The sequence below is a fragment of the Scophthalmus maximus genome, chromosome 1 (assembly GCF_022379125.1).
Source record: "Scophthalmus maximus strain ysfricsl-2021 chromosome 1, ASM2237912v1, whole genome shotgun sequence".
NCBI classification, from domain to species: Eukaryota; Metazoa; Chordata; class Actinopteri; order Pleuronectiformes; family Scophthalmidae; genus Scophthalmus; species Scophthalmus maximus.
Window position 1 is genome coordinate 14850919 of NC_061515.1, and position 19882 is coordinate 14870800.

At 44.0% G+C, this 19882-nt stretch overlaps 1 protein-coding gene across 3 annotated transcripts in view; it reads left to right on the top strand.

Annotated features, from left to right (window-relative positions):
* grik5 (glutamate receptor, ionotropic, kainate 5) overlaps positions 1-19882 on the top strand; it is a 79812-nt gene that overhangs the window by 36903 nt on the left and 23027 nt on the right. For all 3 annotated transcript variants that reach the window (XM_047335330.1, XM_035637309.2, XM_047335331.1), the window contains 7 exons: positions 9285-9446; positions 10469-10633; positions 13327-13424; positions 13821-13986; positions 18022-18200; positions 18910-18963; positions 19712-19870. In XM_047335330.1, coding sequence (XP_047191286.1) covers positions 9335-9446; positions 10469-10633; positions 13327-13424; positions 13821-13986; positions 18022-18200; positions 18910-18963; positions 19712-19870 — 933 coding nt within the window. In that variant the 5' untranslated portion in view covers positions 9285-9334. The remainder of the gene's footprint in view (positions 1-9284; positions 9447-10468; positions 10634-13326; positions 13425-13820; positions 13987-18021; positions 18201-18909; positions 18964-19711; positions 19871-19882) is intronic.

A 19882-nucleotide genomic window follows, 5' to 3' on the forward strand; every position in this document is an offset into this window, starting at 1 on the left:
CAGATTGGCACTGTCTCGAGTCGCATGGAATTATTCAGGGCTCATATTTACCATCTGGCACTAATGCAAAGTTCTCATCTATTTTAGCAGCAGCATCAATAGTAATATGTATTTTTCATGCATTTATTCCAAGGCACAATCTCCATAACATGCACAGTAAACTATGTCAGATTAAGAAACATGAAGTAAACAAGATCATTACTGTATTTTATTCACTAAATTAAGTCCCCCCCTCCATTTATTGCCTGAAACGTAAATGTATTACAGGAACAGATTAAGAAAGAAGTGAATATGTGAAGAGGTCTTTGATTCAGGCAGGGGTTAGAACTGTCCCGCATGCAATCACATGCGCCAATTACAAATGAAACACTGTCCTTGTGTTCTTCTTCATTTGAAATCATCCCCTTTTTATTTCAGCGATCCAATTCTGTTCACTGACAGACTGGAAATCTTGAAATGATGTTTCTTAATACCTGCAGTGATCTTAAAAAATACACTTCATCTAACTCTGAGGTAATTCTTGTTCAGAGAAAATTAAAGTGAAATGTCCTGGAAGAAATCCTCCGAAAAGATAGAAAAATAAATATAAGGGTTTTGTAAACTGTATTTTAACCCTGGTTTTCTACATCACTACCCAACAGTTTGACTCAACAGGGGAGCGCGATCATTCATCTCCTGAATAAGAACAGTGGCTTGCCCTACATATTTTTGGTCTCTGCATAGTCGCTAAATGAGCCCTTTTCAGATGTTGAAGTGAATCTGAGAAGTGCAGTCAGAGAGAATTTGTCTCTTGCCCCGGGCAACTGAAGAAAAACCACAAAAAATACAAAAAAATACAAAACAAATTTGAGCATGCTGCTTTCTGCAGAGCAAATTAGTAGAGACAAAAACACAAACCAGAAATCCTACATGAGGGCTAAGCTTGAAACACAAGACCCCCTATCACAACACTCCATTGCCTCCTTATTTCTGTGTTCTTTTGGGCTTGTCTCCTCTCCTCGTGTTCACTCTCTATCAGTGCTGACAGAGTGATGACTCGCCCTGGTCTCAGATGACCACATTTTTAGATGTAGTCGTGGGTGACAGAATTACACAACGATCTGAGTGGACTCGCAACATGTCTTACAGAACCTACCGCCGAGCCACACTTCCCAGTCACGTAGCAGAGCCACATTGTTTCCGTTTCTGCCCGTCGCTGCCAGAGCACCGTCGGAAAAACACACTGCAGCAGCGGCGAAGCCCCGCCTCACATGACCAGTGGGCTCTGACTCCCCGATCTCTCATTTACCTGTTCCATCACCAGCTCCCTCTCTCCTCTCACTCTCCGTCTCCCTCACACTCCCCACTCCCACTCCCTCCTCCTCTCATCTTCGACTCTGTTGCCACGGCAGCAAAACCTGACAGTGAGAGAGCGAGAGGGAGAGAGAGAGCAAATGCCATCTGAGTCATTTAATCCACAACCCTTGTGTTTGTGTGTGTGTGTGTGCGCGTGTGGGTGCATGAAGGTGAATATATTGGATATGTTTGTGTACATCTCTATGTAACTGTAGTGCGTGCATGTCTGATGTGTGTGTGCGTATGGCGCGTGGGTGTCTAAGTGGGAGAGCTGTGTGGAGTCGGTTCATGGGTTCATCACAGAGCTATGGCTGCGAGAACATTCTACCCCTGTCTGTTGTTTCCATTTTCTATTTAATGCTCACCGTAAATATCAAGTTGTTTCAAACATGCCCTCATCAGCTATAGGGATTCACAAATGTCTGTGTTGTGTAGCCTTTGTGCTCTGACTGATGGAACAAATGGAACTTCTTGTGCTTTCATCATGTAACAGTTGCTCTGCATCAGTCGGCAGCGGAAACGTATGGGAAGATGTTTGTGTTAATGTGAGGTCCTGATGCCGCTTTAGATCAAGTTAGATTTACATGTGAAGACCAAAGGTCATTAGTTTTAACAGGCTCGCATGCACACACACACACACGCACACGCGCACATTTGCAAAAAAAGGAAGTAGTCTCAGGAGAGGCAATTCAAAAAGACACCCCTCCTCTGCGGATGGCTGTTTGTGCAGCAGGAAAAGAAAGCTACTAAGAATGAGCCGGAAATTGTACCAGTTAGTAAAAATTCAAAACACAAGGGATTTACAGTCCAACAATGGGATTAGAATAAATCAAATGCTGAAGTATGTACCAATGCTATTATATAGAAAAAGTCCCTCAGCAAAACCCGCACCAACCATTTGAGATGAAAGTGGAAATCCACTGCGACGTCCATCTGATAGTTAACACTGATTTAAACTGACACCGCTCTATTCTTACTCAGACATTGTTCTCTTTGCAGCACCATGTGTAATAATATCACTCTTTCCAAGGCTTTGTTCTGAATGCAAATTTTAGCTCTCCAAACAAGCCAGGGGGCCAGTGAGTTCAAGGAGAGCTTCCTAATTGTGATTAAACTGCTGCGCTTATATAAGCCACAGCTGCAACAAGTGGGACCTGCTTCGACAGCGAGTGACACTGAACAGCACATCTTTTTTAAACAGTCCCTGAAGCAGTGCTCCGAGTTTCACCCCCCTCATCCTACACACACACACACACACACACACACACACACACACACACACACACACACACACACACACACTGATCCGATCAGCGGGTGGTAGGAAGGCTGAGATGCAAACTCACTGCTGGCATGTACAAACAAATGGCGCACAGACATGCGCCAGTGTAGAGTAAAGAAAAAAGACCTGCTTTTGCCTACACACGCACACACACACACACACACACACACACACACACACACGCACACGCACACGCACACGCACACACACACACAACGTTATTTGAACTTTCCTCTAGAGTGCATGTGTGTGTGTGTGTGTGTGTGCACAGCTGTTTGTGCGTTTTTTGTGCGTGTGTCTATGTGTGACATACTAGGAAGTGGCAGGTTCTCAGGAGCACAGTGGTTCCCCAAGCAGGCGGTGTCACTGAGTGAGGGCCTCTTTGTCAAGGAGCACACTGGGAAGAATTTATCCACGTCCAATAAACAGAGAGAGAGAGAGAGAGAGAGAGAGAGAGAGAGAGAGAGAAAGAGTGAGACTGGGGGGTAGGTGAGGGAGAGAGAGCGTTGGGGGGTGGGGAGGGACTGTAACAGAGAAAGTGTACTGTCGAGATTGAGGAGGCCGGCGAAAGCTGAGATAGGGAGAGGTCAGTGAAGAGGCAGGGGTATAGAGTGTTCCCGAGGAAAAGAGCCAAAATAGATGGTGGCTGAGTGAGAGGAGATACAGGAGTGGGTGGAGGATGGAGAGAGAGAGGGCCGAGAGGGAAAAATGAGAGATCAGGGCATCTGCAAACCTGCTGAGGGAGGATAAGGTGAAAACAGAGAGGAAGCGCATGTGAGTAACAGCGAGACACAAAGCTGGCGCCTGGATCAGACTCAATAATGTAAACACCCGTGAGATCTAATAACAGCCCTCCGAGTTTAGAATTAGAGCTGCAACAGAAGATCATTTCCTTTTATTATTATTGTTATAATTTTTTTTGATTAATTTTTTCATCTACAATTCACAAAGAGCATAGTTACGGCGTTGGCCAATCACATGTAACTGCAAAAAGAAAGCATCGATGGAACGCCTAAAAATGACAAACCAAAATGTAGCTATTCATTTTAGTCAACGGCATTTCGATATTTTTTCTGTTTTTTTTCCCTCTCCTTGCTCTACAAACAAAAATCACACTTCCAGGGTGACATTGTCAACCATCAACCAAAACCCAGAGATTCAAGAGATTCAATTAAGAAACACGAAACAGAGAAAAGCAACAACTTCCACATTTTAGTTGCAAACATATATATTTCATATTGTCAAATTGTTGATTAATTGTTCATCAATCGATTAATAATGTCCTCACCGCTTTTAAAGTTACATGTTTTAAAACTCTCTGTGAGCAGTCTAGTTTCCCTGGGAATTATGTCCATTCTGATGATTTCCGGTTGTGTTCAATGCAAGTCATTACTGAACACAGTGTAAAATACAGTTCAAAAACTCCACAAGAAAGGTGTTAAACCAAAGGTTAATTTCTTCGCTTTAACCATGCAGAAAGATTTAAAAGAAACCTTGAACTGAAGGTAGTTTGTGTTTTTACAAAATCGTCCTTTTGTGGCAGGTCGTGATGTTGCTGTATTAAATTGCTCTGCATTACTAGATTTCATTTTATCCATTAGAGACACTGAAACTCGAAATACACACTCAACACTACACGCTTGTATGTACTGCACTTATTGACAGTACAATACCTGTTCACGTTATTGCCTCCACCACCTTTATTTTGCATTTAAAATATAGATTTATGTTACGGCGGGTTTACTTTTTCTCATTCCATATGACTGAGCTAATACAACCTGTGCCTTCAAGGAAACACGTTCAAATATTCCTGCTGGAACGACATCACATGAATAAATCATATTTGGTTAAAATGTTGAACCTCCCCCTTAAAGTCTGGCATGTCTCAAATCCAAATTCTCAAAAAGCCTGAGACTCAAGAGAAGCAATATGAAGGAAATGTTAAGGTAAATATTTTCTTTTTCAAAAAGAAGAAGAAGGAAATACTGACGCGAGGGAGAAGGAGGGAACAGGGAGAGGAGGGTATAGAGAGGAGGACTGAGAGAAAGGGAGGGACGGGTATGGGAAGGAGAGGGAAAGGGTGCAAAGAGAAAGAGCTGAGTCAGTGCGATCAAGAACATGAGCTGCCGCTTTGATATTAGATGCAGACACACAACGTAGTTCACACTTTGTCCTACAGAAAGCCAAAGGAGGTGAGACCCTCCTTGTACACACAGCATACTGACCAACCAGCTGATCCATGTTGTCTCGGGGGTTAACAGGAGTGCTGGACTGAGTCGCTGGGCCCACTGAGGGACGGCAGCCCATCTGTCTGCGACAGACCCTCGCCAGTCTCCAGTCAACAAATGCTCAAATTTGTGTGAAGAATGAGCAAAATAACAGCTCTGCGCCACGATGGCTGGCGGTACAGTCTTCTTAAATCCACAGCCACTGAAGCCGTTCCACTCGCAAATTCAATTACGGGAATGGTTCATCCTGCCATTATGATAACTGTCAGATTTTCTTGTGTCATACAATACGGCAGAAAGGGAAAAACAAATGATTTGCCAGCACCCCCCCCCCCCATACACACCACCACCACCACCCCCAAACACACCACCACCACCACCCCCAAACACACACACACACACACACACACACACACACACACACACACACACACACACACACACACACACTCAGTGACACCCCTCTCTTCTCCTTCTCCTCATCCCCCCTCAAGCTGCTTTTCTCCAGCGGAGTTCTTGCTGTCTTTCTCTGCATCCCTCTTTTCGTTCCCGCCTCCCCTGCAATCGCTCATCCAGCTTCCTCTGCTCTAGTCTCTGTTCATCCTCCCCTCATCTGCCTGGGGGTGTACGGCGAGATAGCGCTCCCCTCGTTTTCTGATTTTCTCTACATCTCCCTCCCTCCCTCCCTCCCTATGGCCCTCACCTAACCCCCCCCCCATCCCTTCCTTGTCTTTCTCTCTCTCTCTCTCACTCTCTCTTGGCTCTCTCTCTCCCTCGCTCTCCAGATAATTAAGATCTCTGATTTTACGGTTTTCTCTTTTATAATGGGCACTGCAGACACCATAAGCAAGCCGCCAAGTCTCCAGCACACACACACAAAGAAAAACAGCAGCCACACAAAGATGCATATGGGCTTCATACACACACCGAGATGAATGCATGCAGCAACCAGCTCTATCTCCAACTGGGATGAACGGCCCCTCTCTCACTCTCCGTTCTCTTTCTGCCTCTCTCTCTCTTTTTTACTCTCGCTCCTGCACGCACGCACGCACAGAGACAGTTAGGATATTTATGTATTTTTGCTTTTGTGTATTTCTCAGCGGTGCCAGCATGCGGGGTGACTTACAGCAGGGTGCAGAATGAAAAGCCAGCGAGGGGGGCTAGAAGCAATGTGTTTTTTTTGTTTTTTTTGTGCAGCTCAGACTAGTCTGGCTCTGCTAGGCCCTCTCGCTGCTCCAGCTCCCTGCAGACTAACACCCGACTGCTACAGGGACTCAGCCTTGTACTGCTACAGCAGCAGAGCACGTACAGCACCCAGACACACAGTCCTCGCAGATGAAACACAGCCATGCTCTCTGTCTTCCTCTTTGACTGTATCTGTTTCCCTACTACTACTACTACTACTGCATTACAGCAACTTATATTTCTTTCCCTCTCCTGCAGAGGTGAATCATGAAGTCAGATCCTTGGCTTCATTAAACTCCCAATGCAGCAATTTCAGTGTTTTGCAGTCTCACTTATTGATCACAGTTGTTTTCTTTTCTTTTTTCGGGAATTAGAGACAACAACATGAAACATTGATATTCAGCCACCCTTGCATACAAGGACATGTCTGAAGCCAAACAATGAAAATCAAGCAACAAGTAAAACCGATGACATGGCTGATGAGGGCAAAAACAACATGTTGCTGGCGTAAATGTACTGTAAGGTTATGTAATTTTTTGGATTTTGCACAGTGTGTTACAAGATTTAAATGAGCGATGTGGGATGAACGTCATTATCCATTCTGGTGATTATCCATTCTTGTCAGTAAGTAAGTCCAAATACAGAGAACAGTGGTGAGTCATTCGTGATAAAACATCAGGCACTGTGATAAACAGGGTTTAACTGCTGAAGCAATGATGCTGCAGAACAGAACAGAACAGAACAGAACACCCTCAATATATCATGCAATATATATATATATATATATATATATATATATATATATATGTAATATAGTTAGTATTGTAGTGTTGTAGCTGAGTTAAATAACCAATGCGATGTTCGGAGCTTCATTTATAACCATGAATCATATTTTAAATAAGTTGATCTTATTCCTTGTAGTATAACCTAGCTACAATTAGTAGCTGCTAAATCAATGTGGTGAACTGAAAGCTACAATATTTTTCTGTCTGAAATGCAGTGGAGCAAAAGTACAAGCTAATATAAAACCTAAGTACAGCACTTGAGTAAATGTACTTTCCACCGCTGCACTTCAGTATTTCCATCTCTATTCTACTCTGCGTCTCTCTTTCTGCAGAAACGCTTTCCAATCTCTTCTCTCTGTATTCAATTTTGTTCTTTTATTCCCTCATCGTCCTCGGCCTATTCCCACAGCTTCTTCTTTTTTTCCCCTCTCATTCCCCTTACTTCTATCACAGCTTTCCATCTCCTCCCTCCCTCCCCGCCTCTCCTTCTCCTCAGAGTATAGATGCTGTAATCTTCTCTGTCTAATGCTGTCAATAGCTCTCAATAACAATGAAATAGTACCGGTTCCATCCCATCATTGATGAAGGTAGAGCCTCAGTCAGGATCTTATTCGCCATCATGGCAATCTGCTTCTTGGTAATAGCCAATCAGATGGCTCCTGTGAAATGCAGTGCTCCCATGATAGGTTCCCCATTGTTTTGATTGACTGCACCTGAGGGCCCACCACTTCGCCTGGGCTCGATCAATATGCCATCACACGTGCCCATACATGCCCTGGAATAAACACACCAGGTCCAGACACCAAACACACACTTTGGTGAAGAGTAAATTGAGAACGAGACCACTGGTGTGGGAGGCAAACAGAGTACAGTAGTAATCGGCAGCAAAACGGAATGTACTGTGCAAAACAATACACGCGAGACTGGAGCTTGTTGCATCTCACTGCATGGTCAGAATAATGAGCTTTGTAATAACTGTCTGTGTCGAAAGTCTACATATGCACCATGTGTGTGCAAATATATAATCAGCATGAAACTTTTTTTGATGAATTTTTAATGCAGTAATTTTTCCCCAGCACCTTTAATGTAACATACTGTGTTAGAGCAAGAACGATTTATTGAAAAGAATGAGTGGGGGGAAACAAAAATTAGGCTACTCCCACTGTGTGGCTGTTATTCTCTTTTGTATCACACATACAGATGGCCTTACAATAGCCCTGCCTCTGTTCACTTTGCGCAGCGGTAACCATAATGAGAGCAACGCCTCCATTTGCACCGTATGTCGCATGCTATTAGTTTTATGAACATGTTCGTGCACACCTCGGCCCACCCTCGGACATAACAAACCCGAGAATGAGACATAGGGGAAGTAAGACAGGAATAGAGAAAGGGCAGTAATTGCATAGAGCGAAAAAAAAGGGGGAAAAAAGTAAATCATGGTTGGTTCATGAGAGATGGTGAGGCATAGAAAGCACAGAGAAGGAGAGAAAAGGCCGACTGATGATGTCAAAGTGAAAAAGACTGCTCAAAAAAAGGATGGATGTTCTCTCAACACAGTGACCGAGTTAGCGCACTGGTGGCTCGACCAGGCTGAGTTCCAATAAAACACGAGACCAACAACCAGCATCCCGCAGCATCTGCCCGTTTGTTTATGTGCAAACGCACGACTCCAACTCCTCTCCACCCTTGCATGCTTTTGTCAGGATCAAAGGTCATCCCTTTGCCCCGCCCGCACCCCCTCTGTTTACAGCTGCCAGGGTCAATTAAAGGTTGTGAACTGAGTCTGTCGTCTGTCAGGCCCGTCAAAAGCTTGGACCGGTGAACCAGATGTTTGGAACATTCCCAGGTCAACAGACACCCCTTCCTCAAACTCCCTGCCTGCCTGTCACAGAGAGGGCTGCTTAGAACCAGTGGAGCTGGTCGAGGCGCTCTTTGTGCGCTTTAATTTTTTTCTTCTTTTTTCTTGCGTCTCTTTAGCGGTGGTGGTGGCAGTTAGGTTATGGCAATGTGTGGGAGTATAGTACATTGGTTTGAGTGCAGTTGTCTTTGTACTTGTGAGCCTCTGTGTGTGTGTGTGCGCGTGTGTGTTCCTATACGTGCCTGTGTAAATTTGTGTGTTTGCATTTGTTCGTATGAATGCATGCGTGTGCGGTGACATGAGCGCCGGTTGTTGTGATGCTGTCTTTGAACCGCCTCTGGAGATCTCTTCAAGGCTGAATCCTGTCACTGTTAAACAGCAGACTTTCTACAGGGGACATGAATAGAGACGCGCTGTTCGCATGGGGCCGGGCTGCCTTTTGTGATATGACAGTGAATGTCTTCATAGCCGAGTGCAAACGTCTTTTCTTTGTGCTGCCATTTCAAAGGTACGCCCCCTGCATGGAAATGACAGCGGACACTGACGATAAGCTGCAGGATGACAATTGAAAGGAAGACCAGTAACGAGCGCTTTGTCCTTCACTACTACAGGTGGTGGTACAGGCAGCCAGCAGACCTTTCTCCATGAGGAGCAGTAGAAGATGCCGGCTCTGCCAGCACTACTGCTGTCAATACACTTCCTCTCCTTCCTGCTAGTCACCATGCCACCACACTCCCTCAGTCAGGCCCCGCTGCTCTCTTCCGTCCGTATGGGTGAGTGACCAGCCGTCCTTCCATCTCCACCTCACCTGGGTCAAAAAGTACTTTTTGTGGTTAGTCTTGACTTCAGCCTGTCTTAGTGCCTCAAAGTGAATTTTGACACATTGGACTTTGAGGACAGTAAGAGATAGGGTGAAAGAAAAGCCTTCTAAAGCCAAATTAACACTAATAACATACCAGTGGATGTCCAAACGGCGCTAATGCAGTAAACCATTCAGTAAAAACTTGCAAAAAGCTTTCTCTCTCTCTCTCTCTCAAGCGGAAGAGTGATTTGTAGATAAAGGTTTCCCTCAGAGGCCCTTCTGCAGTTTCAAGCTTTTAGTTTTACCTTAAAAACTTCACCAGGAGAAGACAGAAGGTGCCTTTATGGACTATACACGTTTAAAATCTCCTGCAGTTAGGCGTAAGCATACCTGCACGTTACAACAAACGGTGTGCAACAAACCTTTTCTTTTTTTCTCTGACCAAACCAGCTCATGTTCACAGAGATTTAACAAAAAAAAGTAAACATAACCAAATCACAAATACAGCTGCTCCCGCAAAATGGGGGAGATTTAGAAATGTCGGTCTGCTGCAGTGGGAAGAGAGCCTGACAATTGATATTCAATAACCATTAAGGCCAAATAGTATCAGCCCACATAATTTAATATATTGAGGAGAAATAAGAAATACATGCAACCACAAGCTGAAACCAATCATATATGACCCACCTTTGTACAGATATTTGCAGTGGTGATCATCGTGTTAAAGCCTGGTAGGTAAGCCAGATTAGCTATTTAGCTTGTTTGGATTTTCATATCGCTGATTCTTTTGAATGAACCTTCCTTTATCAGTCTCTCATCTTCCTGAATAAATTCCTACTTACACATGAACACGGATAACGCTGTTAAACTCCACCCTCGCTTCTCTCTTTTGCCCACTCCTCTCATGTTCTTCTGTTCACCCGGTGCCCTCCATCTTCTCTCCTCTCCTCCCATCCTCCTCACCTTTCTCTCCTTCCCTCTCTGCCTCTCCAGCTGCAATCTTGGATGACCAGTCTGTGTGTGGGCGCGGGGAGCGGCTGGCACTAGCCCTGGCCAGGGAGAACATCAACAGTGCGATGGAGGGCCCGTCCCGAGCCCGAGTGGAGGTGGACATTTATGAGCTGCAGAAAGACTCCCAGTACCACACTACTGACACCAGTGAGTGGAGCACACTCTCTCTCACATACACACACACACACACACACACACACATGCACACACACCAGAGAAGACCAGTAGAGCAGATTCACACAACCCATCAACAGTGATGAAATCCAACTAAATCCATCAGAGTCCAATAGGGAAAAGTGTACAACAAAAATTGACCACTAAAAGTACCAGTAGATATTATTAGCAATATGCAATATTGATCTTAATAGTGACCAGTGCAGAGTAGGAAAGAAATGTAGCCTTGTGACTAATAAAGGGTTTTATTCCAAAACACTTAACAAGGCTTCTGATTTCAAATATATATTACTATTTCTAAAAAGTGGCCTTTCTTGTCAGCAAAACCCTCGAATGACTAGAATGAAGAAAACGCAAACCATTTACATGTGATTAGGAACCAGTGAGCGCCCGTGCTGATTAGTTTACATGTCACTGGAGACCAGTAATGGCTCACTAAGCCTTCTAAGCAGACCAGTGCCCTCCAGTTACAGCTGGCACTGGCACTGGCTACTGCGTAGACGACAACGTATCTTCAAATACGAACACGGGTCAGCAGTGCAGGCCAACAGAAAGCAGCACCACACCACAGACGCTATTGCATCAAATATTGTATTGATACACAGACTTAAAACATCATTTTTTGGAGTCTTTAAGGGCAGAAGATGCTCTAATGAATCCAACCACAGAGGAGACAGAGTCCCTCCTCCTATTCCAAAGGTTCAGTGACCCTGCCACAAGCTACTGGCAAAATATCTGTGTGCGTGTGTTTGTGTGTGTGTGTGTGTGTGTGTGTTAGTGTGTGTTTGTGTGTGTGTGTGTGTGCTTAAGACACGCTGTGTACATATGTGCATGCTTGAGTTTCAGGCGTGTGTGTGTGTCCTTGACCGATGGGCAGGAGACTCTGACAGGCTTGTTTGCTCGCAGCGATTTTTGGGTCTCTGGATCAGAGCGCTCATCATCTTACAGCTACGGCTGTCCGAGGCATGCACACCCAATCACACACATGCACACACACACACACAGACCCACACACTGTATACAGGCACGCATACACACAGACAATGACCGGAACTGAGGAGGACTAATTGGGATGAATTAAAATACCAACCGAATGCAACGAAAACTCTCAGAGTAACACAGTCAAGGCACCATACTAATTTCTGCTGTATCTATGAAAGCATCTATTTAGCTGGGAACACAGAAAACATTGTCAATAACTATAAACTCAGTACTTATGGAAAAGATACTGTACAATTTGTGTTTTTCTGTAAGTTTAAGGTTTTTGCCCATCGCATGGTCCAACCACTTTCTGTTTGATTGTAAGGGAATAGTTTAACATCTTGGGGGAAAAGCGCTGATTTTAGTTTGATGCTTGATGCCACTCTCATAACTGGACTCTTAACAGCCTGCAGCAGGTTAGCTTAGCTAAGCTTAGCATAAAGACTAGAAATTTGGGAAACAGCGAACTTGACTTTGTCCAAAGGCAACCAAATCCACCTACCGGGGCAGTAAAACAAATGCATTAACATATTAGATCAGCTTTGTATAATCCGTTCAAAAGACATATGACAATTGGTCGTTATTTCTTGTGGCAACTGCTCTTTGTGTCTCTTTAAGTATTTAACATGTGTGATATAACGTGTTGACTAATATACTTAAGACAACATGGCAGACAGATTTTGTTACCTCTAGACAGAGCTATGGGAACTGCCCCCCAGTGTTTATGCTAAGTTACGCTAATTGGTTTCCATGTGTATCTTAATATCCATTGTACAGACATGAAACATCAGTTTTCTGATGTAAATTAACCCCCCCCCCACCCCAAAAAAGCGATTAAGTGTTGTCCCCAAAATGTCGAACTATTCCTTTAAGCATTTCCGAGTTTCTTTGTCTAAAGCAGGTGGACTTGTAAGTCACACTATAGGACGGTCAATTTATTAACGCAACCTGATCTGTTCCTACTCATCATCGCTGTGAAACCAAACAATTTCTGCGAAACGTCACTCAGGCGTTTGACAAACATCCAAACAAACAAATAAACAAACCTCCCAATTTTTTTAATAAATTAATACTAAGGATTAAATTACAGTGGTAATTGACAAAAAAACAAAAACAAACCGCCTACACATGAATGTTTTTACAAAAAAGGTGAATGTATCATTCAGGCCTAATTGTAGTACGTGAACATAATGGAGACATTTGTGAGTTGGGAAGCTTCACGTGAAATATATTGAGTTAACCGTAGTATAATTGTATGAATAATTAAAGTAATAGTGTCTCGTCTTCCTGCAGAAAAGGGTAATCATGCAGACAGGCGTGTTGTTAATAGAAGGTGACCACCGATTTGCCAGAACTGTTCTCGTGCCAGAGATAAGATCAGAGCAAATTGTCTTAAAAATCCCTGTGTAAACAAGTGAATAATAGCAGCGGGCCACCCGCGGGCTACCCTGCTGTAGTCCTTGGAGTATTTATCTGAAAATAAATCAGATTAGATTGAGGCAGATTGTGCTGCTACAATTGAATCAGTTGTTTTACTGAAATCATCATGCATCTTTTTGAATAGTTTTTTCCAAAAAAAACATCCCCCCTGACCGCAGCCTAATGCTGCCATCAAACTGAAGCAGAGGGCAGGTGAGTGAATGTATATTCCATGTTTATCTATCTTTTTCTTTTCCTCCTTTCAGTGTGTCAGATTCTACCCAAGGGCGTCGTCTCAGTGATAGGTCCCGCTGCCAGCCCCGCCTCTGGCTCCACTGTCAGTCACATATGCGGAGAGAAGGAGGTGAGCGTGGCAGACAAACACACAAATATCTACAAATCTGCGAGCTCTTTTCCCTCTGACTTACTACGCCTCCTGCCCACACAGACGTCATGATGAAGGTTTCCAGGGATTGAGTTTTCCTTGCCTATTGAGATTCTTCTCACATGCAATTAACCACCATCCACTTCATCCGACTGTTTTCTCCTTTCTTCCCGTAGCCTTTTATCCTCAGGTCTCTCTGTTGTGTCTGCCAGCTTCCTTATCTCTGTTTTCACCCTCCAGCATTTCTAATGGATCTTCCTTATCCACAGATTTTTTCTCTCCTATTGTTTGTGTTCGGAGGGGACTTAATCATGACACATCAGCCTTTTCTTGCCTTCCTCAATGTTTCTCCCTTTCGTCTCACCTTTTTTACAGATCCCACATGTAAAGATTGGTCCCGAGGAGACTCCCCGCTTGCCGTACCTGCGCTTTGCCTCTGTCACTCTGTACCCTAGCAACGAGGACCTGAGTCTGGCCATAGGAGCCATCTTGCGCTCGTTCAGTTACCCCTCAGCCAGCCTGGTCTGTGCCAAGGCTGAGTGTGAGTACACATGCAGCCCGCTGTATAGTTATTAGAATTACAGTTGGCTTTTTTTCTTTTGTTCACGTGGGTGTCAATGCATCAGCTGTGTTCTGTTGAATTGTTACCTACTGTATGTGCATGGTTGTGTGTGCAAAATGCCTCTGTGGGAGTGTTGGCACATTCACACCGTATGGGTGGATATGACTGTTTTGCGCTGCTGGACACTCATTTTGACAGTCTGGTCATAAAGTTCTGTCTGCTGTTAGAGTTCAGAACGTGGCTCCCACTACAGCTTTCCTATTTATTACTCATGCTCCCATACACTATCTCTTATCCACCTCAGATCGCTGTTAGCGCAAACACATTTAATAAATATTCTTCTTTGAAACGCTTTGTAGATTTGGAAGAACTAAGGGGACATTTGATTTAACTTGCCAGGCACTCAGAGGGAATTTAACATTACAGGGGATTCATTTATTTTCATTTTGAAAGAGTGCATTATTGATTCATTATGCACTCCCATATCGCGAGTCGCAGGAATTAAAAGGCTTGGTCGGAGGGTGGCTGTAATATTCAAACGGGGCTTCGTGAATAAATGACAGAATACACTAAGTACTGTAGGAGGTGGCAAAATTGTGTGTGTTTTTCCCCCAGTGAATAGACACTTGACTTTTAGTTCAGTCCTGAAGGAAACTGAAATGAATTGTTGCGCAGCTGTTGAGTGCTCACACCAGCCATGTAGAACAGTACAAGAAGTGAAGGGCAATTACATAAAGAACAAGTGCAACAATTGAAGTCGGAACACTTCCCATGACTGTACGAAAAGGGTGGATTTTGACGAACAAATGCTGTGACATTATGGAAACTTGATTTAATGACTGAGATGCTTTCATTATTTCACCAGCAGTTAGCCAGCCGTCCCACGGTTTCCTGAAAGTATGCTGAATTCCTTGTGGACTTGTCATCTCATTGAGCTAAAAGAGCTTTGAAATGGCATCACACATCTTTTTTTTTTGCGTTATTGATCATCAGTTGAATGGGAAGATAAGAGCCTTGTCTTTCAACAGGCTTTTCTCCCGGAAGAATTAAAGCAACAGATAGCCTGACTGTAACCATCCGGGCCAAAAGATGCAGCTTTTATTGGTGAAAAGACAGAGGGGTGTGTGTGTGTGTGTATTATATTTGGCTTGAAGGTGATCTTTACAAGGTTATCACACTCACAGGCTCTGACCCACTTGGCTGCGCTATCTATCGCCATGGAGCTGGTTGCCATGGCTGCAGAATAGCTGCTAACTGCCACTCAACAGGCTTGTTCCACACAATGAATGGCTGTGTGTATATGTGTGTGTGAGTATGTGTGTTTGTGGGGCACAGTATGTCTTTGTGCTTGATATTTAATATTTTTGTCTGCTTGCTTCACTCTGTCCGTACATGCGCGTGTGCTTGAGCGCTAGTTTATGCATGCAGGTGTGTGTGTGTGTGTGTGTGTGTGTGTCTGTGTGTGTGTGTGTACTGTCTGTCTACACATGTGAGTGGGTTTCGGTGTGCTCGTATGATTGTGTGTCTGTGTTGTGCGGCTCTACTGTGGCACCACAGAGGTTCAACATCAGACAATGTTTACCACCAGATCGCTTGTTTTATTCATCATGTTTATCCCAGTGTAGAGTGGTGCGTTCAAGTGAAGTAGACATTCTTACTTTTTTTTCTTCTATCAGTGAGGCGAGTAATGTGTGAAGTCACACATTTCATTCAAATCCCTACCATGCGCGCATCCAAATTAAGTAATGTATTTAGCGACTGATTATTTCTGCAACAGCATGTTAATGGGATTAATCTAAGTTTCCCCCCTTCAGCCCGTAGCAGTCCAAAGATATTCTGTTAAGTGAGAGCGAGTCAGAGATTTTGGGTCACTTCCTGACATATGCTTCTCCTGCCGTGCCTGGGTCACTACGTGCTATCTGAGCCTAATTCCATTATGCAGTTTTCATGAGATGGATGAGGTTAAGGACAGCGAGAGGGAGAGACGGTGCACACGGAGGAGGAGACGGTGGCGGCATGAGAGCGAGATGGATAAAGACAGACAGAACTAACTAGAGCACAGCGCTAAGACGAGAGAGATAGAGAGGTTGGAGCTGTGTGAGAGAGGGAATATGTGAACGGAGGAGACTGAGAGAGGGCAGGAGAGGAAGCTGTAAAGTGCATTGATTTTTTCCCCCCCTCCTTCCTCAAACTAATTAAAGTTTTGGCCTGGTTCAGTGATTACCCCACTGCTTACAGAGGCTTTCTCCTGCTGAAGGGCTCTGTGCACTACCTCTCTCTTTTTCCTCTCCTCACGCTCTCCTCGACCCCCCCCCCCCCCCCCCCCCCCCCCAGATGCCTGCCCCCACCACTTATTTACATAGCTAGGGGAGTTTTACTATGGAATTACAATTAGGAAGCAGCAGGGTAGACTTTCTAGTAAATACTCATTCTGCGCACAATGTCAAGTGAATCTTGACAGCCATTGGTTACTCTCATTTTTGAGAGGAATTCGCTTGAAGTGAGCAAATTCTCTGAATTCTCTGAAGTACTATGTTCCAGTCTTTCTGCCCCTGCACTCTCACTCCTATTCCTGCCCATCTCTGGGCCTGAGGTTAAGCAGAATTCTTGCATTTCCTGTTTTGTAATTTCATTTAAAAAAAATTTTTTAACGCACACTTCAACTCTGTCACAGCGCAAACATCCCTCAAAGAGCTGAAAAGCAATCATTGAGGGAATAAGACAACAGACAGAGAGTGAATTACAAAGCACTCAAAGATCGCGTACCTCTGCCAAGGCTGCACAACCCTCTAAATTTATTATTCTATTAATAGTAAATGTTAAGAAATTTGACATGTTGATTGGCTGATGGCAGCCGTGAATTTTGTAGGATACTTAAAACTTGTCTGGGAATATTAGGGTCTTGTACAAAGATGAATTTTTAAACAGGTCCGACTCAGTTATGTTGATTGAGTGATATTTTCTTACTATTGCACCAGTCAGACACACCATATCTGACTAAAATTACTATCCAAGGCAAAGTATTTTTTATGTTTTTTTGGCCTATATGAAGCAAATTAAGATGAGGAATAACATTAAAGAGGAAAAATTAGGGAAGATCCATGCATATGATGTGATATATAAAATCTAATGACAAACACAGATGGCCTATAATACATATGGACTTAACTTATTAAAAATATACCAAAATGCATCTGTACTTTTGCCTACCATCAGGCGCCAGGTGGCTTGGAGAGGATCTAGAAAATGTGTTTTGCCCCAAATTAAGAATAAAAAAATAAATAAAAAACTACTCTAACATAGATCATTGGTGAAAAATCATTGGTGAACTATTGTTGCTCTGTCAAATAACACAAATGAGATACTGCAGTGATATACTCACATGCAGTACATCGTGTGCATTATATACTCGCTGGCGTAGTACGTGATTTCAAACAGCCTTGTTTTGTCCCAAATCAAACACGACTGATCAGCGATCACTCAACTTTTTGACTGTTTTGAGTTGTTGTTGCCACTTGTCAATGTAAATGCACACATACACTCAAAAATAGCAATTGCGAGTATGGAGAGGACAAATTGAGACACAGCACGAGTGTCTTTGCTGCTCAGATGCTATGGTCAAACAGTAAGGAGCTGTTCAAATAGCCACACGGAGGCACTACATGGCCCACAGCCGAACGTTTCTTCAAATTACACAAGAGTCTGTCACGTAGGTTGAGAACAATCATAAATAGAGGGCAAATCAAAACCCAAGATAAAAGATAAAATAACTCAGAAGGGAAGAAAAAAAAAGCAGACAAAAAAATGTAGACTCCATCTTAAATGATGTTTCATTTCCTGGAGATTTAGACAAACCATCAATCATGCTTTGCAAAATCGACACCAATATAAGGCCAACCGAGAATAAATCAAGATTTTCAGAGGTCCTGCTAAGCATACATTGTGGAAATATGAGTTATGTCTGTTGATACAGACACTGATATGCAACGCGGCTCTGCTATGTCTCTGCCTCAGGCCTGCTGAGATTGGAGGAACTGGTCCGCCGCTTTCTCATCTCTCGGGAGACGCTGTCAGTCAGAATGCTGGACGACAACCTGGACCCTACGCCGCTGCTGAAGGAGATCCGTGATGACAAAGTGGCCACCATCATCATTGACGCCAATGCTTCGGTCTCCTATCTCATCCTCAAAAAGGTCAGATCTCAAGGATCACTCTATTCTTCAGGATTGGGCAGGATTTGAAGTGACACTAGTATACATTACACGCAGTAACACTCGAGGGGATTCAGGTTTTTTTTCTCTTTTGTACATCTGTTTGGAAAATTCAGGTTACAGACATGTCTCTTTGAAAGCTTCCACAGGCTAATACATTTGTTGTTGCGATGGACTTAACATCTATTTTTACCTTCTCTGCCCTCCGGAAGCAGCAGAGGGAACAATATTTATACATGTCTGCCAGCAACAATCACTTACACTCTTAAGAAAGTATTTGACAAAAGAACATCTTTTGCTGGGATGCGGTGCTGATGTTACGCAGGCTCGTTCTGATTCATGGTACGGCCTGTGATGCCGGTAGCCAGCCCAGTGAGTCATAGTTTGAATGCGTATGGGAAGTTTTTCGTTGGGCACATTGGAGCGGATGTCCGCCCTCAGCGAAATGTCCGAGTGTTAGCCTGATGATGTAAAACTGTGATTAACGTATGCTCCCTCTCCCTCCTCCCCCACATTCTCTCCTACTCTGTCCCCCAACTGTCTCCTTTGCGCTCTGCCTCTTAATAACTCTACTCCTTTGCCCCTCGCTGTGTATCCCTCCACCAATCTTTCCCTATTCTCTGCTGACACATCCTGTATCCCCCCGACTCTCCTTTACTTTTTCATCTTGTGCTCTCTTTCTATTTGACAGGCATCTGAGCTGGGGATGACATCAGCATTTTACAAGTACATCCTCACCACCATGGTAAGAGCACACCAGTTCTTCTCCTTCCTCTCTTCCGTCTGCCCCCCCCCCCCCCACCGCTGCTCCTCCTCTTCTGTCCTTTTATGAGCTTGCAAAGGTGCTAAGGCGGAGAAAGTATTCGATTAAGGGCGAAGAGAGAGGTGACAGAGAGACAAGATGAAAGCTGCGGAGATCTGAGAAATAAACATACTGTGCAAAGCTGTGGAAGTGCAGAGGAGGATGGCAAGGAAAAAACACATGAAAAAAGGGGTCTGAGGTGAAGATGATGACAGACACGATGTGGCCTTTTTCTTCTGCCACCTGCCACCTTCTCCATACTTCCAGTGTTTTCATCTGCCTCTTTGATGTACTCCCCTCCCCTTCTGCCATTTGAATTAATGTGTCACTTTATGCTGCATACCTGATTATTTTCCTCTCCCCTCTTGGCCCTCTCTGTGTTATGTACTCATGTGTGTGTGTGTGTATCTCTGTGTGTGTGTGTGTATCTCTGTGAAAAGCGACTGGACTCATCAACCTATCTTTGCTCTCTATCACTGCTCTCCCATTTTCCCAGTTGTCCTTATCCTTTTTTCTCTCCATCAGAGATTAGATGATGTCACCCCACGTTGCCACTTTTTCGTTATCACTCTTCTTTGCAGTGTTTTCCTGAGCTAAGGTTTGATGCACTGTCAACATTGTCACTCAGCTGAATTTTCTGTCTCTCTTTCTCTCTGCAAACACCCTCCCCACTTGTCCTTTTCTTCTCCAGGACTTTCCCCTACTAAGACTGGATGATATAGTGGATGAGCATTCCAATATTGTGGGTTTCTCCATGTTTAACACCACACACCCCTTCTATTTGGAGTTCATCAGGAGCCTCAACCTCTCTTGGAGGGAGGGCTGTGACCTGACGTATCCCGGCCCTGCGGTCAGTTTCTTG